This window comes from Rhinolophus sinicus, chromosome 8, assembly GCF_057876585.1.
Source record: "Rhinolophus sinicus isolate RSI-liver-muscle chromosome 8, RSI-T2T, whole genome shotgun sequence".
Lineage (NCBI taxonomy): Eukaryota > Metazoa > Chordata > Mammalia > Chiroptera > Rhinolophidae > Rhinolophus > Rhinolophus sinicus.
The window spans coordinates 38,022,640-38,039,126 of record NC_142508.1 but is presented as its reverse complement, the minus strand read 5'-3'; the positions used below and the strand labels follow the sequence as shown (position 1 = coordinate 38,039,126).

Below are 16,487 nucleotides of genomic sequence, written 5' to 3'. Positions count from 1 at the left end.
ACGCAGACACACACACACCGGGCGCAGAAAGGAGGCGCAGTTCGGACGCACAGCAGGGTCTTTATTAATGTGCGCGCGAGCGGGCTCTCAGCGCGCGTCCAGCACCAACAGTTTGTGCATGTACGAGTTCAGCCAGTGGCGGCGCTCGAGGGCGGCCAGCATCCGCGCGCGCTCCCGGAAGGCCGCGTCGTCCGCCAGCGCCAGACTCCGCCGCGACAGGGTGGTGGCGGGACCCACCCAGGCCCGGCTGGGGGAGCGGACGCTGTGGGGAGACCGAGAGACGCGGTTACCATGCGTCCAGGCCCCCCGCCCGCCGCCGCCTGTCCTCCCGGTGGTCTAACTCGAAGCCCTGTTCCTGCAACGTCTGTGGGGTGGCTTCATCTCTGTCCCCGTCTCTTTTTCTCTGTGTGGGTCTCTGTCTCTCTGTTCACCAGTTTCGGAGCTCCTTGAGTACAGAGACCGAGTCTGATGCACTGGTCCGCCCCCAGCGCTCAGCGCACGGCCTGGCACACCCCAAGAACCCAATTACCATTGTTCAAGGAACGAATCCATTTCTGCTTTGACTCCTTTCAAGTCTCTTGAGGCCTTTTTCAGAATCTATCTTTTTGTATTTCTCTTGCTGATTCCGTCCACCCTATCTGTCCCCACCCCTAGTCTCTGTCCTCCTCTCTCTGGGTCTCTGTCCCCCTCTCTGAGTCTCTGTCCCCCTTTCTCTTTGGGTCTCTTCCCACCTCTCTGAGTCCCCACCCATCCCTGGGAGTCCTGGGGCATCGCACGTACCTGAAGACCCCCGCGGGGGGCAGGGCGACGCCTGAGGCAGTGCGGATGCCCCAGGGCACAAGCAGCAAGAGGAGCAGCAGCAGCCGCACCCGGGAGCTCCTGGGCACCTGGCGAGTCTCCATCACCTGTGGAGAGACAGGGAAGGCTCAGTGACCCTGTCCTGGCCCAGAACCCAGGACTCCAGAGTCCACCCACCTCGACAGCCTGCGCGCAGGGCCCCCTACCGCGTAGTGGGCTCCGGAAGCGAGGCTGGCGGCCCCCTTATACGGATCCCTTCCACGGCCCCCGCAGCGGGCAGTGACGCAGACCAGGGGACTAGGGCCGCGGGGTCAGCCTCCCCCCAGGCTCATTAGGAGCCACTAGCGGTAATGAGGAGCCGGGGGTGGGGGCCCCGCCGCTGCCTTGACTGCTACTAACTAATTGGGACCAGGAGCTGGGACCTGAGGAGAAGTAGGAGGGGGAGAGACAGACAGACGGAGAAGTGGACACGAGGGGTGTGTCAGAGGGATAAAAATAGAGACTGGCGGAGAGACCATCAGAGAAGAAGCCAGAGATACATAGAAAGAAAGACGCTGGAAAAGCCACCAAGCAGGGACTGATGAAGAGAAGCAGAGACACAAAGAGATGAAGTAACTATGAGAGGGAAAGACAGAGACAGAGTGACAGAGGAAAGGAAAGAGGAAGAAAGGGAGCAACAGAGAAAGAAAGGAAAAAGAAGGAAGAGAGAAAGGAAAGAAATGGACAAAGAGAGCCAGCTAAGGGTGAGGGAAAAGGCTCTCAGAAAGACAAAAGGAAATGGAAGGATGGCCAGCCTGGTGAGAGATGCCCAGAGATAAATCCACACAGGGAGAGAACCAGAAAGAGTGGGAGATAGGGAGGAGGGAAAGGCAAGAGAAGGCAAAGAGTGTATGTGGTGGGGGTATGAAGGCAGGTAAAATGACAGGCAACATCAGGAAAGTCTTACAGAGAAGTGGAAGAGGGGAAAGAGACAGACAGAACCTCGAGCCACCCTGTGGATGTGTCTAACCCTTCTCAGGCAGGAATTTGAGGGTGTTGTTAAGCTCCAATCCCCACCCACACTGGCTCTTAAAAGGGTGCTCTCTACACAGTGAGGAGGTAGGCAAAGGTTGGGAAGCCCCACGGACCAGACTCCTGGGTTCTGGGGAAGGACCTGGGGACCTAGATTCCAAAATCTGAGGGGAAGTGGCTGAGGAGCCCTACTCCTGGGTCTTGACACAGGAGGGTACAGGGACATGGACTCGGGCTAAGTAAAGGAGAGGATGCAGGGCCCAGACCCTTGGTTTCAAAGGGAAGATAGTTTGGTTGCACCACATCTCTCCACAAGGTGATCCAATCCCTAACTCCCTTCCCCACTCCAGAGACAATGTCTTTTATTTCTATCCCTTTAAGAGCCAGTCGCTAGGCTCCCAGGAACCCCAGGGAGGGGGTCAAGTGCTTCACTTGTGCCCCTGGGATCCTACCTCCTGCAGCTCCACCCAGAGCCATTCTGCGACATTCATATTCACCGATCTCTGCATCCAGTCTGCTCACCTACTGTTATCTTGGACCCCATTAACAGGTAAGAGACCCCAGGGCCCCAAGTGACCCTGTTCCATCCAGTAGTCTGCCACCCCTACCTCCACCTGACCACAAGCCTAGGCATCTCTGCCGCAGACCAGGCCCTGAGACCCTGAAATCTAAGCTTCATCCTCAATAAACAAAGACCTGAGTCCCCCACAGCTCTCTCCTGCAGGCTGAGGAATCCAGACCCCCTACACCCCTATCTCTGGGAACCCAGTACTCAGAGTTCCCAACCTTTTTCTAACTCAGGACCCAAGAGTTCAAGACTCCCATTTCCTTTTCCCCTGTAATCCACACCCCCAAACTTGGCTCCCTCAAAATTCTAGGCATCTGAACCTTCAGGCTTTTCCTTTCCAAAGAACCAGGAGTTTAGCCCCAGAGTGCCTTCCACGCTCTGGGAACTGGGAGTCTGAACCCCCAGCAGCCTTCTTGCCCAGTACCCAGGAGTCTCCCTCCTCTCCCAGATCCAGGCGGCCCCCCAGTTCATTCTCTGAGCCTCCTCTGGTGTAAACAACTGTTGAGTCAAGGTATCCCCAGGGCCCTCAGAGAGGAAGGAATCCCGTGTCCATTCAGAGGTCTACACCCTCGAAGTTGAAGAGGTCTGGGGGCTTGGAGAGCCCTTATTTTTTCCCAATTTTTCTGGGTCCCTCTTGGGGAAACAGATAAGGAAATTAACTACGACTCCCAAGAAGCCCCGCGCCTCAATGTCTCTTAGCTACGTCGGCCACCGCCCCAGCCTTCAGGGAGTTGTAGTTGGGTTCTACTTTCCCTGGCGCCAAGCTGGGCGGGGAATAGGGTCCACCCGGGTACCAGTGGACAAGGCCTCCGGGAATGGGCGTGGCCTGCGGTGGTGGGCGTGGCCTCCAGGAGTGGCCTGGGGCTCCCGGGCGGCTTCCTGCCTTAACTCCTTCCTTCCCGCTCCCCCGCAGTTAATAGATGTCTTCCAGAGCTATGAAATCCTTCAGCCCCATCCTCTTCCTCCTCGTCTTCCTCCTCGCTGGGCTGGGTTCCCAGGCCGCCCCTTCGGCCTCACCGCCTGCCGGCTCCGACTTTCCGCTCATGGGCCACCCCTCCCAGGCCTCCCCTCATGCCTCTGTAAATTCCACGCGCGACCATCCTAACCCAGAATCCCCTGGGATTGCTTCTTCTGAGCCCACCCCACCTGACTTCACTGAGACCCCCAACCGAGAATCCCCACACCCAGAGTCTCCTGAGACACCCAAACCTAACTCACTGAATACCTCAATATCAGAATCTTTGGAGACCCCCAAAATTAACCCTTCCCAAACGACACATCCAGAACCTTCTGAGACCCCCAAACCTAACCCAACTGAAATTTCATACTCAGAATCCCCTGAGATCCCCAAACCTAATTCCTCCAAAACTTCACACCCAGGATTTCCTGAGACCCTGAACGCTGACCCTACCCAAATCCTGCACCAAGAATCCCCACAGGTTCCAAAACTTAACTCCACTGAAATCTCACAAGCAGAAGCCCTTGAGACCCCAAATCCCGACCCCACCACGATCCTTCAGCCCAAATCTCCAGACTCCCATGACCCTAATACTGAGACCCCAAACTCTGAATTCCTCCAGACGTTCCACCCTGACCCTACCAAAACCCCCCACCCAGAATCCTATGTAACGCACAATGCCGGCCCCACTGAAATTCCCCACACAGAATTCCCCACAACTCACGACCAAGATGCAACAGAGATCCCCATGGCCTCTGACCCTGAAATCTCCACTAGTCTTCACCCAAAGACGCCTGCACCGTTCAAGGACCAAGCTACTGCCTTAAATGAGCTGCCCCTGAATACGGAACCAGGAACCCTTGCAGCCACCCAGCCCGACTCCCTTAAATTGCTCACCTCAGATTCTCTTTGGACCGTTGAGCCCGAAGCCTCCCAGAACTCTAGCCCTAAAGGGCCAGACGTTCCTCCTCCCTCAGCCCGGATTGCAGGATCCCCTGCTTCTCCAGGGCCCCCCAATCAGCGGGGCCTTGCCACTGCGCGGGCCCCCCAACGGCGTGGCCGAGGTGAGAGAGTCAACACTATCATCGTGGTGGAACGAGTGGAGGAGACCGGTGAGGGTCGGGGACCCGGACTCCTGGGTCTGAGGGAGGAGGGGTTTAGGGGCCGGGACTCCTGGGTCTGAGGGAGGAGGGAGCTGAACACTGGTACTGCTGGGTCAGAGGGAGGAGAGCTCTAGGAGTTTGAAACTCTCATTCGTTGGCTCCTTCAGGTGTGACGCTAGTGGGACGTCCCGGGGGCCTGGCAAACGGGGCCTTGTGCCTCTTCTTCGCCGGGACCGGGCTGCTGATCGGCATTTTCCTGCTGCTGTGGTGTCTCTACCGCCGGGCGGCTAGATACCGGCCCTTCGCACACCACCGACTTCCGAACGACGGAGACGAGCCGGGTGAGTGCCCCTTACAGCGCCCCGCCCTTTGCCTGCAGTTTCCTTAACCTGGCTTCACCTGGCACTTTAGGGCGCCCCGCCAAAAAGTACAGGTCCACTATCCAAAGTCAACAGAAGCTCTGACCCCCCCTTGGTCAGGTCCTGCACCCCAGTTCTCTGAAATTTCACACACACAAGTCCAGTACCGCCCCCAGCCCAGCTGAGACTGGCTGCAGGCTAGGAGCCACAAGCCCCGCCCCTTCCTCCTTCTTGGTCCTGTATTCCCCGCCCACTCCACTTCAGGCCCCTCCTCTGATGTGCGGACGCCACGTCCCCTCATCTATTCAGGGAACGTCGCCTTTGGATTAGAAAATCCAGCTCTAAAAGATGGTCGACATCCCCTCTCCCTACTCTTTGACCATCGGCGCAGCAGAGGGAACAGGCCCTTTTTCAGCCTGGGGATAACCTCGCCCCTTTGCTCCTGCAGTTATGCATTTGGACGCCCCGAAGGAGCCCTATGATCTCTACTTTTATGCGCCGGACGCCTGGGTCCCTTCACACATCACCACCAAGCAGCCGCTGCCCACACCCCCGCTGCCACCCAAGCTGCCCCCGCCGCCCCAGGGGAGCTGCCCCCAACGTCTGGAGCCACTCTCCCCCTCCTCACTCCCCAACAACTTCGTGTGAGCCCCACTCAATCCTGCCAGACCTGCGCCATCCGCAGATAAAGGAAGGACCCAGGGGTCCGGTCCTCCTGGCATGCTTTGCTACGTAGTGGTACTCTGGATAGAGTCCAACACACAGAGATTCCTTTCCTGTGACCGGAGAACACACCAGCTGAGGCCTAATAAATCACGTGTTCCCACTGCTAGACACCTCTGGCCTGAGTCCTGGCGGGGGAGGGGACCGGGGTCCTAGTATACTGGGTCTAAGGGAGGATGGGGCTTGGGGGCTGGGACTCCTGGGACTTCCACCGCCAATGACCCAATGAGGACGACTGGATGTGTACACCAAAGCATTTTATTGGGAGCGGGGCAGGGCAGGATTTACAGTCACAGAAACAAAGACACAAAGACACAACCCTGCCCCAGGAAAAACACCCCTCTCCCTCAGCCCCATTCTCTTTCCTGGGATTCTGTGACTTCTATATATGTTCCCCAAATTCTAAGCCGAAATAGGGGCGTTTGAGAGGGGCAGGATCCCAGATTTTGAGTCACTTAGCCCCTGAGGGACACAACAAATGGCCACTGAGAAAATGAGGGTAGTTTGAAACCACCCAGGAGAATAAAGTGCAAGGAACTGGGGGGGAAAGGGATATCTTGAAACCACCATGGGGAAGTTCAGTGGTGGTGGCTTCAAACCATCGAGTTGATGAACTTGAGCAGCCACTACTTAGACCTGAAAACCATGTCAGAAAAAGTGCATGGGGGTGGAGAGAGGCATATTGACAAAATCGCCATTTTGGTTGTTTCCTTAGACATTGTGCTAAGCTAGGGAGAAGGTCTGGGGGATTTGGTGCTTCAGCAGAATCTGCTGATGGAGGGAGGGGTGAAGAGGTGTGTGTGTGGGGGAGGGGTTGAAACCACCATTTTCCCTCAGAAACGCTGGTGAGAATCAATCTCTAGAATGGTGGGGATGGGTGATTGGTTAAACCAACCTGGAAAATGCAGAACAGAGTTAGGAGAGATTTGAAACTTCTAGAGGAAGACCTTGAGTGGTTCTGAAAGAAGGGAGGATGAGTAATCTCAGGGTCCTTGGGGTTTAAGGAAAGTGGGGAGGTGCCTCAAAACCACAGAGAGATTGAACTGTCCATTCAAATAAAGCCCTGAAAGTGGAAAAGGGAACCTTTAGGGGAATTTGGGTATCCTTGAAACTGCCATTCGGCGGCTTCACTACCCCTGAGAGGCAATTGGGAAGGAAAGAGGATTTGACAGCACTGGAAACCAGGGAGAGTGCTTCTTAGGCCTGAGACAGGACAGAGAGGACGGGGTTCCTTGACACTGTCACTCAGGCCAAAGATGTGTGGAATGGAGGTCCTGGAAACTGCCATTCAGTGTGAGGCACATGATCAGTAGTCCCGGACAGGGGGTGGGGGTCTTGGGGGCTGCACTGTGCTGTGTGTGGCCCCATAGGAGGGAGGGGGAGCAGGGGGTGCCCCAGGGGGCTCAGCCTCATCCTCCATTTCACTTTCATCGCTGCCAGCCAGCTGGTCATGGCCAACAAAGCCACACTTCTCTTCACTCATTTCCTCAGGCTCTGCCCATGGCTGCTTCTCTCCAGAAGCGAAAACCCCGTAGAAGATGACACCCCCATAGTGCACCAGGGAGGCAATTAGGAACACATACTGCCACTCCTCCCGAGTCTGTAGGGATGGGGGGAAATGGGGAGGTGAGGTCAGAGGCCAGAGAAACTTGACAGGGGGAGGGGAGGCCCAGAGAAAGGGAGACAGATCCTGATCGAAGCAGAAAGACATCTAGAGAGGGCAGGGGTGGAGCCCAGGGAGGGTGACATGTGTCAGGGAAGTACCATGCACAGCTGTGGAGGGAGAGTGGGTCAGGGCAGGTGCACTGACCTTGTGTTTGGTCATGGCGCCCACGATGATGGGACACACCATGCCCGACAACGTGCCCACGCCATTGGAGATGCCCATGAGGATGCTGGCATAGCGCGGAGCAATGTCCAGGTGGTTCACGTTGAACCCTGGGGAGGTGAGCCAGGAGGTGTCACACCCGAATCTCACTCCAGTGACTCTTTCTGAGCCGCCCAGTTCCCCACTCCTACCTCCCCGCTCCCCGCTGCTCTTTCTAGTCCATCTTTTGCGAGGCTGGGAGGTCCCCTTCCTGAGTCAGGAAGTTCCCACAGCGCTGTCCAGCGTCCCCCAAGCCGCGGGTCCGCTGTTCTCACCAGAGATGGCGAAGCCGCTGAAGCCCACCGCGAGGACCAGGAAGGAGATGGCCACGCCCTTGGAGTGCGAGTAGCCGACCACCAGCAGCAGCGTGGCCTCCATGCCGAAGCCTGCGGAAGCCGCCTCATCTGAATGCCGGCCACCCTCCCGTCTCCAGACCTGATCCCGCCCGGAACGCCTCTATCCTCTCCACTCTTGTCCCTGGCTTTAGCCCCCATCCCCCCGCGCACGCCCTAACGTCCCGAACGCAGAAGCTCCACCGCCCCAGCTGGGACCTCCATGGCCCTACCCCCTCCCTGACTAGGCCAGGTTCTGAAGACGCAGGGTCTCAGCCCCACTCGTGCACCTTTCACACCTTCCCTCTCTGTCCCCCCTCATTAGGCAGCACGCCGCCCAGACCCTTGACTCTCCAGGTCCCCCACTCGTGGCCCTTCTTCATCACCTATTTCCGGTTCCACTCCGCCCAGTCCGTATAGGCCCCGCCCTTCCAGACCCAACTCAGTCTCGCCTGTGCTCCACCTGGATAATCACACACACACACACACATACACATACACACACACACACACCTGGGACTGCCACCTGAGATTCTCTTCCCTCTGGCCTCACTCTGACTTCGCCTTTTTGGACATGCTCTCTGACCCCGCCCCATCCGCCCACGGTCCCACATAGCGGATCCACAGCTCTCTGCGCCGCCCAGTCTGTCCAAGACCAGGTCTAGTCCCGCCCCCCACTCACCCCCACAGTTCATCAATTTGCGCACGTTGGTGGTGGACATGATACGGCGGCTCCTCAGGAAGTCAGCGATCTGGCCTCCGATGGGTACAATAATGGTCATGACCAGGTGGGGCAACGCTGACACCAGGCCTACCTGCGCCGGTGGGAGTACAGGACGGGAGCTCAGGGGCAGTGGGCCGGGCGTCTCCATCGAGTTCGTGCACCATTGGCTCCTCCTTCTCCCTCGTTCCAAGCCTTTGGGACCCAGGCCCCACTCCTTCCTCATCAGCCCCCCCCACCCTCCACCCCGGCCCCTTGCCTTTCCCTCCTGGGCCCAACCTTGCTGATCTCAAAGCCGAACACTTCTTCAAAGTAGGCGGGCTGGGAGATGAGGAGCAGGTAGAAAGTCCAGCTGCGGCAGAAATTGGCCACGATGATGGCGTAGACTGGCATAGACGTAAAGAAGCGCCGCCAGGGTGTGTTGAACTTCTGTTGGGGAAGAGAGGAGGGGCCGCTAAGACGACAGAAACCAGGGCTAGAAACTCTTTGTGTCCCTGCAGGGACCCCACTAGAGTCCCGCAGAGACTCAGGTTTCCCGATCTCACTAAAACATCCAGGCACACAGAGGGGCCGGCCTGACCATGTCCCCGGTGGGACTCTGGCAGCCTATCGTCATGGTGACAGTTAAGGGATGCAAGGGTCCTGACCCTACAGTGGCCTCTCAAGTTCCAGACCCGACGATGACCCTCTCAGAGACCCATAAAATGTGGGCCCAGGAGTCTCTTTCCTTTCAATTACCACCCCTAAATCTAGCCTCACCCACCTCAAGTTCTAAGCAAAACGCCCACATTCTAATCCCGCCTCTGCTGGTTTAACCACGCCCATCAGTGTTTCCGCCCACCTGGCGCCCTAGCGCTGTCCTCCACACCTACTAATCGTGTACTCCCCGGGCTATAACCTCACCTTCTAGGTTCTAGCTCCGCTCACGTCGCGTTCCCATCAGGTCTCCTCTGAGAGTAGACCCGAACCCACCAAGTCCTACACGCTGTACGGATTCGAAGTCCCCTTTTCTCCTGCCTCCCTGCCTGGATATGTCTCCTCCCCCCACCGCGCCCCCGCCCCGCAGGCTTGGACCCGGACCGTGACGGGGTTCATGAGTTTGGCGCTCTCGCCGATGGCTTCCTCGATGTACTTTCGTTCCTCCTCTGAAATGCTGGGGTGCAGCGCCGGGGACTCATAGGAGACGAGCAACCAGAACAGATACCAGAAGATCCCGAAGCTGCCTGGGGGGATCAGGAGGGGGATGGAAGCGAGGTGAAGACCGACCTCGCTCCGCCCCAGCGCCACCCGGACTCAGGTGTCTGGGCCCCTCACCGTAGACGTAGAACACAGAGCTCCATCCTGAGTACTGCACCAGGACCCCTGCGAGAGGCATCGCGACCACCGCCCCAGCATAGGAACCTAAGGGGGAGAATTCCGGAGAGAGAACAGTCCTATCTACCCTCAGATCCAGGTGTCTGGACCCCCAGCTCCCCACCTTTCCAGGACACAGAAGTACAGGCCACAGCCCCTCCTACAGATATATAGGTCGGGGTCCCCTCCTCTCTGAGACCCACAAATATAGATCCCAGCCCCTTCCTCTCACCGCAAAAGGCTGTTGTCGCCAGGCGACTCCGCTCCAAAGGAGGGGCCCATTTGCTCCAAATCCCGTGACAGGCTGGGTAAGTGACCCCCTAGGGAGAAGAAAGCCAAAATCAACGAACAGAGGCGGGGTCAGAAGGGGGCGAGGTCTGACGGGGCGGGGCTTTACCTCTACCAACCCCTGCAGGATCCTCACGAAGATGACACAGCCGTAGTGGACACGGGCAGCCGAGGGGATCAGCATGTTTAGAGTGGATGTAGCCACAATAGCAAAGCCGAAAACCCTGATGGGAAGAGTCCGTGGTTCAAGGAAAGGATTCAGCTATCCCGCCATGCCTAGGATTCTGCTAATTCCACCCACATCAGAACCCAGTTTCCCAGAACCCCCGACCCCCCCCTCTTCTGTGACTCCCACCTTCCACAATCACAAGCCCCGCCTTTCTCTAAGACCCTGCCCCAGGCTCCTCTTATTTCCCCAGAGTCAGCCCCCAAATTCCAGGCCACACCCTCTAACTCCACCCACCTCTGTAGTTCCCGCCCACCTTGTGACCCCACCCCTATACCTGTTGGCTGCGAATTTTTGGCAGATAAATCCTCCGGGGATCTGGGTGACAATGTAGCCCCAGAAAAAGGAGCCGTGTATGAGGCCAACAGTCTCTGGATCCCAGTTGAACTGAGCTTTCTGTGGACCAAAAGGCACATCAAATCAGCTTCCTGCCTCAGGCTCTGCCCCTCCACCGGTCACTACCCAGAGACTTAGTCCCTTGGCCAATCAGCAACAAGGATCCCCTCTCGCGCCCAAACAGGTGCCAATCGGACCTCAAGCCATCCCAAGGTCCATCCTGAACGAAGTTTCCCCATGTTGCTAGGGCTGGTACTACCTTAGCAATGGGGCCCGTTGCTGTCTAGATGCCTTACTCCTGCTTTCCTGCCTCAGTTTCCCTTCTCCGAATGTCTAGGGGTCCATATACGGGAGTGGGGATTCTTTCTCTACTAACCAACTTAGGAACTGTTTGCAGAGTGACCGGGATGGGTTCTAGTCAAGGACAAGAAGTAGCTAAAGAGGCGTGCCTGACTGGAATGGAGCAAGGGGCCACAGCCATAATCAGAACTTTTTTCCTGAGACAGAGGCACCGCCTAAACTGAAATTAAAATAGGGAGAAAGTCTGAGATGAGGCAAGGCTTTAGGTAATTGCCAGAAGAGTGGAAGCAGGACTTACTTAGCAGTGGTGGAACTTAAAAATACTCAGGATCAAAAACAAAAAACAAAAAAAAACCCAGGATCAAAATTCAGGGGGGAATAGGGAATATAATCAATGATATTGTAATAACTATGTATAGTGCCAGATGTGCAACTAGACTAATGCGTGGGATCACTTCGTAAATTAGATAAATGTCTAACCACTATGCTATACACCTGAAATTAATATAAAATAATACTTAAGGTCGAAAAAAACACTTTTCCCAGTGTATCTGAAATGGTAAAACAATAGCAATAAAAATGACTATTAATATTTGCATCATGAAAAAAATTCAGGGGAGAGCTTGCAGTGAGACTGGGATAAAGCAGATGTGACACTGGGACAGGTGTGGGACGCAGGTGGAGCAAAGTTGCTAGGCCGCCCAAAATAGAGAAAGGTTAATACATAGGGAACCTAACACTGGGGCAGTCTGCATTTTAAAATCAGGGACCTGAAATCAGTAGGGGCCGGGACTTCATTTGTATTAGGGCGGAGCTTAAGAAGGGAAACACAGATGGGCGGGGCTACCCAAGTTGTGGTTTGAAAGGGCGTGGCCTAGGTGTGTGACGTCATCAGGGGCATAGGCAGTACCGCGGCTCCCACCCTCTCAGCTACCTGCACCACCACGTGGCCCCCGCGGTGGGTCGTGCTGTTGTTGACCATGGAGACAATGGCCACACCCAGGTTGCAGCGGATGCCAAAGCTGATGCAGAAGCCCAGACCGCTCATAATGGCGATAATGTAGCGGCGAGGGAGGCCAAAGCAGGTGCAGTCCACGACCGGCGGGTCCCGGGTCTGCGTCGTGACCGGGCGCCCGTCAGCACTCAGCTCCAGCGTCTCTGCACCTTCCTGACGTTTCTCCAGAAGGCTGCGGGGCAGCAAGAGTCAGACTCAGACGTCCAGGGCCCTAGCCCCCTCCTCCCTGTGACACAGGAGTCCAGGGCAAAACCTCCTGCTTGAAAAAGACCCAGGATTCTAACTAAGTCCGCACTCCCACCTTCCTTCCCCAGGAGTCCAGCCCCTTCTCCCCTCAGGATCCAGGAATCTGGACCCCCAGTCTCCATCTCCTTCAGACCAGGAATTCCATGCCACCAGCCACCTTCACCCCCAGACTCAGGTGTGGAGGTCCTCAGTTCCCTTCTCCCCCAACCCTGTCGTCTCTCAACTCAGGAGTTTTAGACCCCAAATTACCCTTTGTGATCCAAGAGCCTGTGCTCTCAGCCCCCACCCCAAGGCCCAGAGATTCTCTCCAGCCCCCTCTCCCAGATATGAGTCTATTTGAGGAAGCAAAAGGCGCTAAGGAGATGCTTCAGCAAAGGTGTCAAAAGAACAGATGCTTCTCAGCCACGTCTGCTATATATACCGACCCCCTCCTCCCCTGCCCCCCATGGCATGCCCTTTTCTGCTTCCAGGCCCCAGTGTGGGGCTGACATCCAGTTAATTTCATTCAGCCACCAGAGCCCATTCCTAGGAACACAGGGGTAGGGAGACATCCAGGGCCCTGGAATCCAGCAGCCTAGCATGATATCCTTGGGGAAACTTGAGTTCAGGCTGTCAGCCTAGGGGATAGGGAGGGGGAGTGGCGGGTGGTGTCCTGGCAAGGGACAGATGGCCCTGGTAGGGGGATTGGCTCAGTCCCCAGCAAGGCTCTCGCCCCCGCCTGTTCTGGATTGGGGATTGAGGCTGTGATGATGGATAGGATACTTGGAGGGCCACCTCAAACCCAGATAGAGGCTGCAGGGCGAGAGAGGTGTCCTGAGACAGGTGTGGAAAGACCCAAAAGGAGGGTGGGGCAGAGGCTGAGAAAGAGGGTCAGAGATACAGAAAGAAGAGAGAGATCCAGAGAGAAGGGGACAGAGGCCCAGAGAGAAGAGAGAGGGACCCAGAGAGTCAAGGAGAAAATAAGACAGGGGCAGAGACCCCACAAGAAGGGGGGACAGGACAGAGACCCAGAAACAGAGGACAGAAACCCAGGAGAAAGAACATAGATGCACAGACCCAGAGCGTTGAGAGAAAGACAGAGGAACTGAGAAGAGACAAGCTGGGGATGTGATTTGTGAGGTGCGGCTCCTCTCAGGCGGGTAAGCAGCCAGAGGATCGGGCTGGATCCCAGGAAGGGGCTAGAACAGATGGAGGCGAGGGAGACTGGGACGGGGGAGGAAAGAACAGCCAGACGGTCTGGGGGGAGGTGGTAGAAGAGATGAGAGAACACAGCCACCCTCCCCATCCTAGAACTTAAGGAGAAGGAGGAATGTTAAGAAATAGGGGTGGAGGGAGAAAGAGATTGGTGGAGTCGACAGAACCCAGGGGGATGAGGAATGAGACCCTGAGAGAAGAGAACAGAGAGCCAGAGAGAGGGGGATGGAAGCCCCCAGAATGACTAGTACAGGGTGGTAGGGCCTGCCCCCTCCCATCAAAACAAATCAGCCAATGAGATTAGACTTTGACCCAGGTTGCTATCAGATGCTATTTGACCCTGAAACTCAAGATGTGATTGCAGCCCCTGAAATTTGATATTTATTGTTAGTATTAAGACATGTCAGATCTCTAACCAAGGCTTTCTAAAAGGGGTGGGCGTAGGTCTCAGTATCCCACGTCAATGAAATGGGGGCAAGAGTAGATATTACAAAGAGGGAACTGCAAGGGGGTACTAATCCTTTCAGGATAAGAGAAGCAGGGAGGCAGAGAAGAAGGTGGCCCCAGTGCTTTGCAGAAGGGAGAGCCTCCCCTCCCAGGATGCCAGGAACTCAGGTCTGGGGGCCTAGTGATGAGGAAAAAGTGGGCTTAAGAGGCAGTTAACTAGTCTCTGGATCTCTGTCTCTGCTTCTCTTGGGGCTTTGTCTCCCATGTCACGCTCTCCTTATGTCCCTTTGTTTCTCTCTTCTCCTCCCATTGTACAACAAAGGAAACTGAGGCTCAGGGAGCAGAAGTAGCATGTCCAAGGTCACCCACAAGAATAGTGATGGGGCCTGATCACTTCCTGGCCCCAGCATCGCCCTGCCCAAGGCCTGGCTCTCAGAAAGGAGGCACTTTGGCTCCTGTTTCGCCTGCATTCCCTTTCTGCCCATGTCCTTGTCCCAAGTTGCCTGGTTTGCTGTCATCTGTTTCCTGGTCTGAGGGAGTCCTCCATACTCTAGCATCACTCTTCTTGAGGAAAATCTGCAGCTTCCATCCCAGGCTTAGAGGGGCTAACCTGGGTTTGAATGATGACACTTGTACTCTTTCACTGATTTCTCCCCCTTCTTGAACTGAGCCTTAGTTTCCCCAACTCTGTCTAGAGAATTAAATGGAATCAAGGTGTTATGTCCAATACAGGGCATGCCCCTTCTCTCTAAATATCACAGTGAACCCCAGGATTCAGATACAAATGCTCTCCTTGGTTCAAACTCCTTGGTAACTGTCCTGGCAGGAGCTCTGGGCCCTGGGGTCTCTAGGGGCCTGGGAGGCAGCTCAGAGAAGTGAGTATAAGGCAGAGACAGAATGAGAGAAACCCAGACTCGGATGAGAAGCTGAGAAGCAGAGACTGAGGGAGGGGGCCTAAAAAACACATCCCTCCCTCACTGCAACCCCCCCTCAACCTCTTTCATCAGCACGTCTCTCCCTTCTCCTGACTTCACACTGATGTATTTTGAGAAACTCGTGAAAGGAGGTGAGAAAAAGGGTGAGGAGGGGCTGGAAGATTGGGAAAAGCTGGGGTGAGGTTATCTCAGCTTCCCCACCCCCTCCCCATCACTGAGCCATCCTCCTGCCCCCTCCCTTCTGTCCAGTCTTATTCCCATCTTTCCTGTTACTAGAGGGTGAGGTGACTTTGGAGCTAAGAGGTGATCGCAGCAAGCAGGACTAGTGTAAGACTTAGAGAAGGACTCGTATGACCTAGTGATATGGACGGAGCGTCGATTAAAGATGGGGGCCTGTGGGCCACTGGGACAGGGTCTGAGGGAATGGCAGGTACTGATCAGGCTATCTCCTCCCCGCACTGTGGCCAGATATTTTTAGGCCTCTCTGCAGCTGAGTAATTTCTCTGACTTGGAGCCAAAGCTGGGGTTGGGGGTGAAAGATGAGGGAGGTGTCCAGACTACCCTAGGGACACCCAGGTCACTGGGGTCATCTCCCTGGCTGGGAGGAAGTCCCTCTTAGCTCTAGCCTACATCCCTTGGAAAGTCTAATTTTTGGCCTGCAGATAACTCCCTTCTCCCCCAGACAACCAGGACACCTGGGCTTCTTCCTCCCAGCTTAACTCTCCTCAAGGACAAGGACCAATGGGTCACAATCCGCTTTAGGTTCAGATTAAACGCTCTGAGTGACGGAAACTGAGAAAGATATGGAGTGATGGAGAGACTCAACGTAGGGGGATAAAATCCCAAAGAGAGGGGACAGAGACCCCGAGAGAGAGGTTGATAGAGATATATAGTGAGAGTAATGGTAGAGAATCAGAGAGGAGAGACTCAGAGATAAAGAGGAATAGAGACCCAGAGAGAGGGAGACAGAGGTCCACAGGAAGGAGGCAGAGAAAAGATAGGTGAAGAGACCCAGAAGTGGGGGACATACAGTCCCAGAGAAAAGGGTAGAGCCTGGAGTGGGGTGGGGCGAAGAAAAAGAAAGGAGATGATGAGCAAGATCGAACCAGGGAGAGCGGCGCCGTCGGAGACGGAGGAAGAACATTGGACAGATGGGTGGACCCCCCCAATCCACGGGTATCGCCTGTCCATCTGTCTGTCTGCGCCCAGGTGGGAATGGGCGTCCTCCTCGGACCCTCTCGCTCTTCCCCGCCCAGGACCCCCACCACGCTCACCGATGCAGCCTCCCGAGGGTGCGACCCGCTAGCTTCCGAAACTCCTCCCGGCGGAACTCCATGGTGGCTGCCCTAGCTGCCGTTCCCCCCGCACCGGTCCCCCCGCCCGCGGGCCCGGGCGGCCGCGTCCGGGTTCCCGGGGTCCGCCCCCGCCCGGCCGGCCCCGCAGCTCCGCTCGGGGGGAAAGAGAATGCGAGTGCCGGCTGCCTGGAGGCTGTCACTGGACTCAGCGCCGGGGGCGGGGCGGGGGCGGGAGAGGCCCCGCCCACCCCAGTTAGACCCCTCCTCCTTTCCCAGCCCACCCATCCCGGTTCTGTCCCCGCCCTTCCATTCCTAGACCTCGCCGCTGGGCTCTGAATTCACTCCTCTGAGTTGTATCGCCCCCAATTCTGTCCCTTCCCGGAGTTACTCCACCTCAGTTCCATACCCCGCA

General features: G+C 56.3%; 3 protein-coding genes across 4 annotated transcripts; 1 reads left to right on the top strand and 2 right to left on the bottom strand.

The window, feature by feature from the left end:
• Nucleotides 1-40: 40 nt before the first annotated feature.
• Nucleotides 41-4,596, bottom strand: PTH2 (parathyroid hormone 2). Of its 2 annotated transcripts, none has more exons than XM_019741609.3 (3): nt 4,233-4,596; nt 781-905; nt 41-262 (listed from the first exon to the last, which is right to left on the bottom strand). In XM_019741609.3, the coding sequence occupies exons 2-3, from the start codon at nt 900-902 to the stop codon at nt 88-90; spliced, it is 297 nt and encodes a 98-aa protein (XP_019597168.1). In that variant the 5' UTR covers nt 903-905; nt 4,233-4,596; the 3' UTR covers nt 41-87. The 2 variants fall into 2 exon arrangements, with proteins under 2 accessions (XP_019597168.1, XP_019597166.1); XM_019741607.3 differs by lacking the exon at nt 4,233-4,596 and adding an exon at nt 1,005-1,128.
• On the top strand, nt 1,363-5,633 carry GFY (golgi associated olfactory signaling regulator). Its single transcript, XM_019741605.3, has 4 exons — nt 1,363-2,359; nt 3,291-4,447; nt 4,606-4,779; nt 5,246-5,633. The coding sequence occupies exons 2-4, from the start codon at nt 3,298-3,300 to the stop codon at nt 5,443-5,445; spliced, it is 1,524 nt and encodes a 507-aa protein (XP_019597164.2). The 5' UTR covers nt 1,363-2,359; nt 3,291-3,297; the 3' UTR covers nt 5,446-5,633.
• A 127-nt stretch (nt 5,634-5,760) lies between these two features.
• Nucleotides 5,761-16,271, bottom strand: SLC17A7 (solute carrier family 17 member 7). The gene is made up of 12 exons (XM_019741604.3): nt 16,055-16,271; nt 11,878-12,130; nt 10,585-10,703; nt 10,191-10,305; nt 10,026-10,113; nt 9,755-9,841; nt 9,521-9,663; nt 8,720-8,869; nt 8,402-8,534; nt 7,663-7,773; nt 7,331-7,458; nt 5,761-7,120 (listed from the first exon to the last, which is right to left on the bottom strand). The coding sequence occupies exons 1-12, from the start codon at nt 16,114-16,116 to the stop codon at nt 6,827-6,829; spliced, it is 1,683 nt and encodes a 560-aa protein (XP_019597163.1). The 5' UTR covers nt 16,117-16,271; the 3' UTR covers nt 5,761-6,826.
• Between the last annotated feature and the right edge of the window lie 216 nt (nt 16,272-16,487).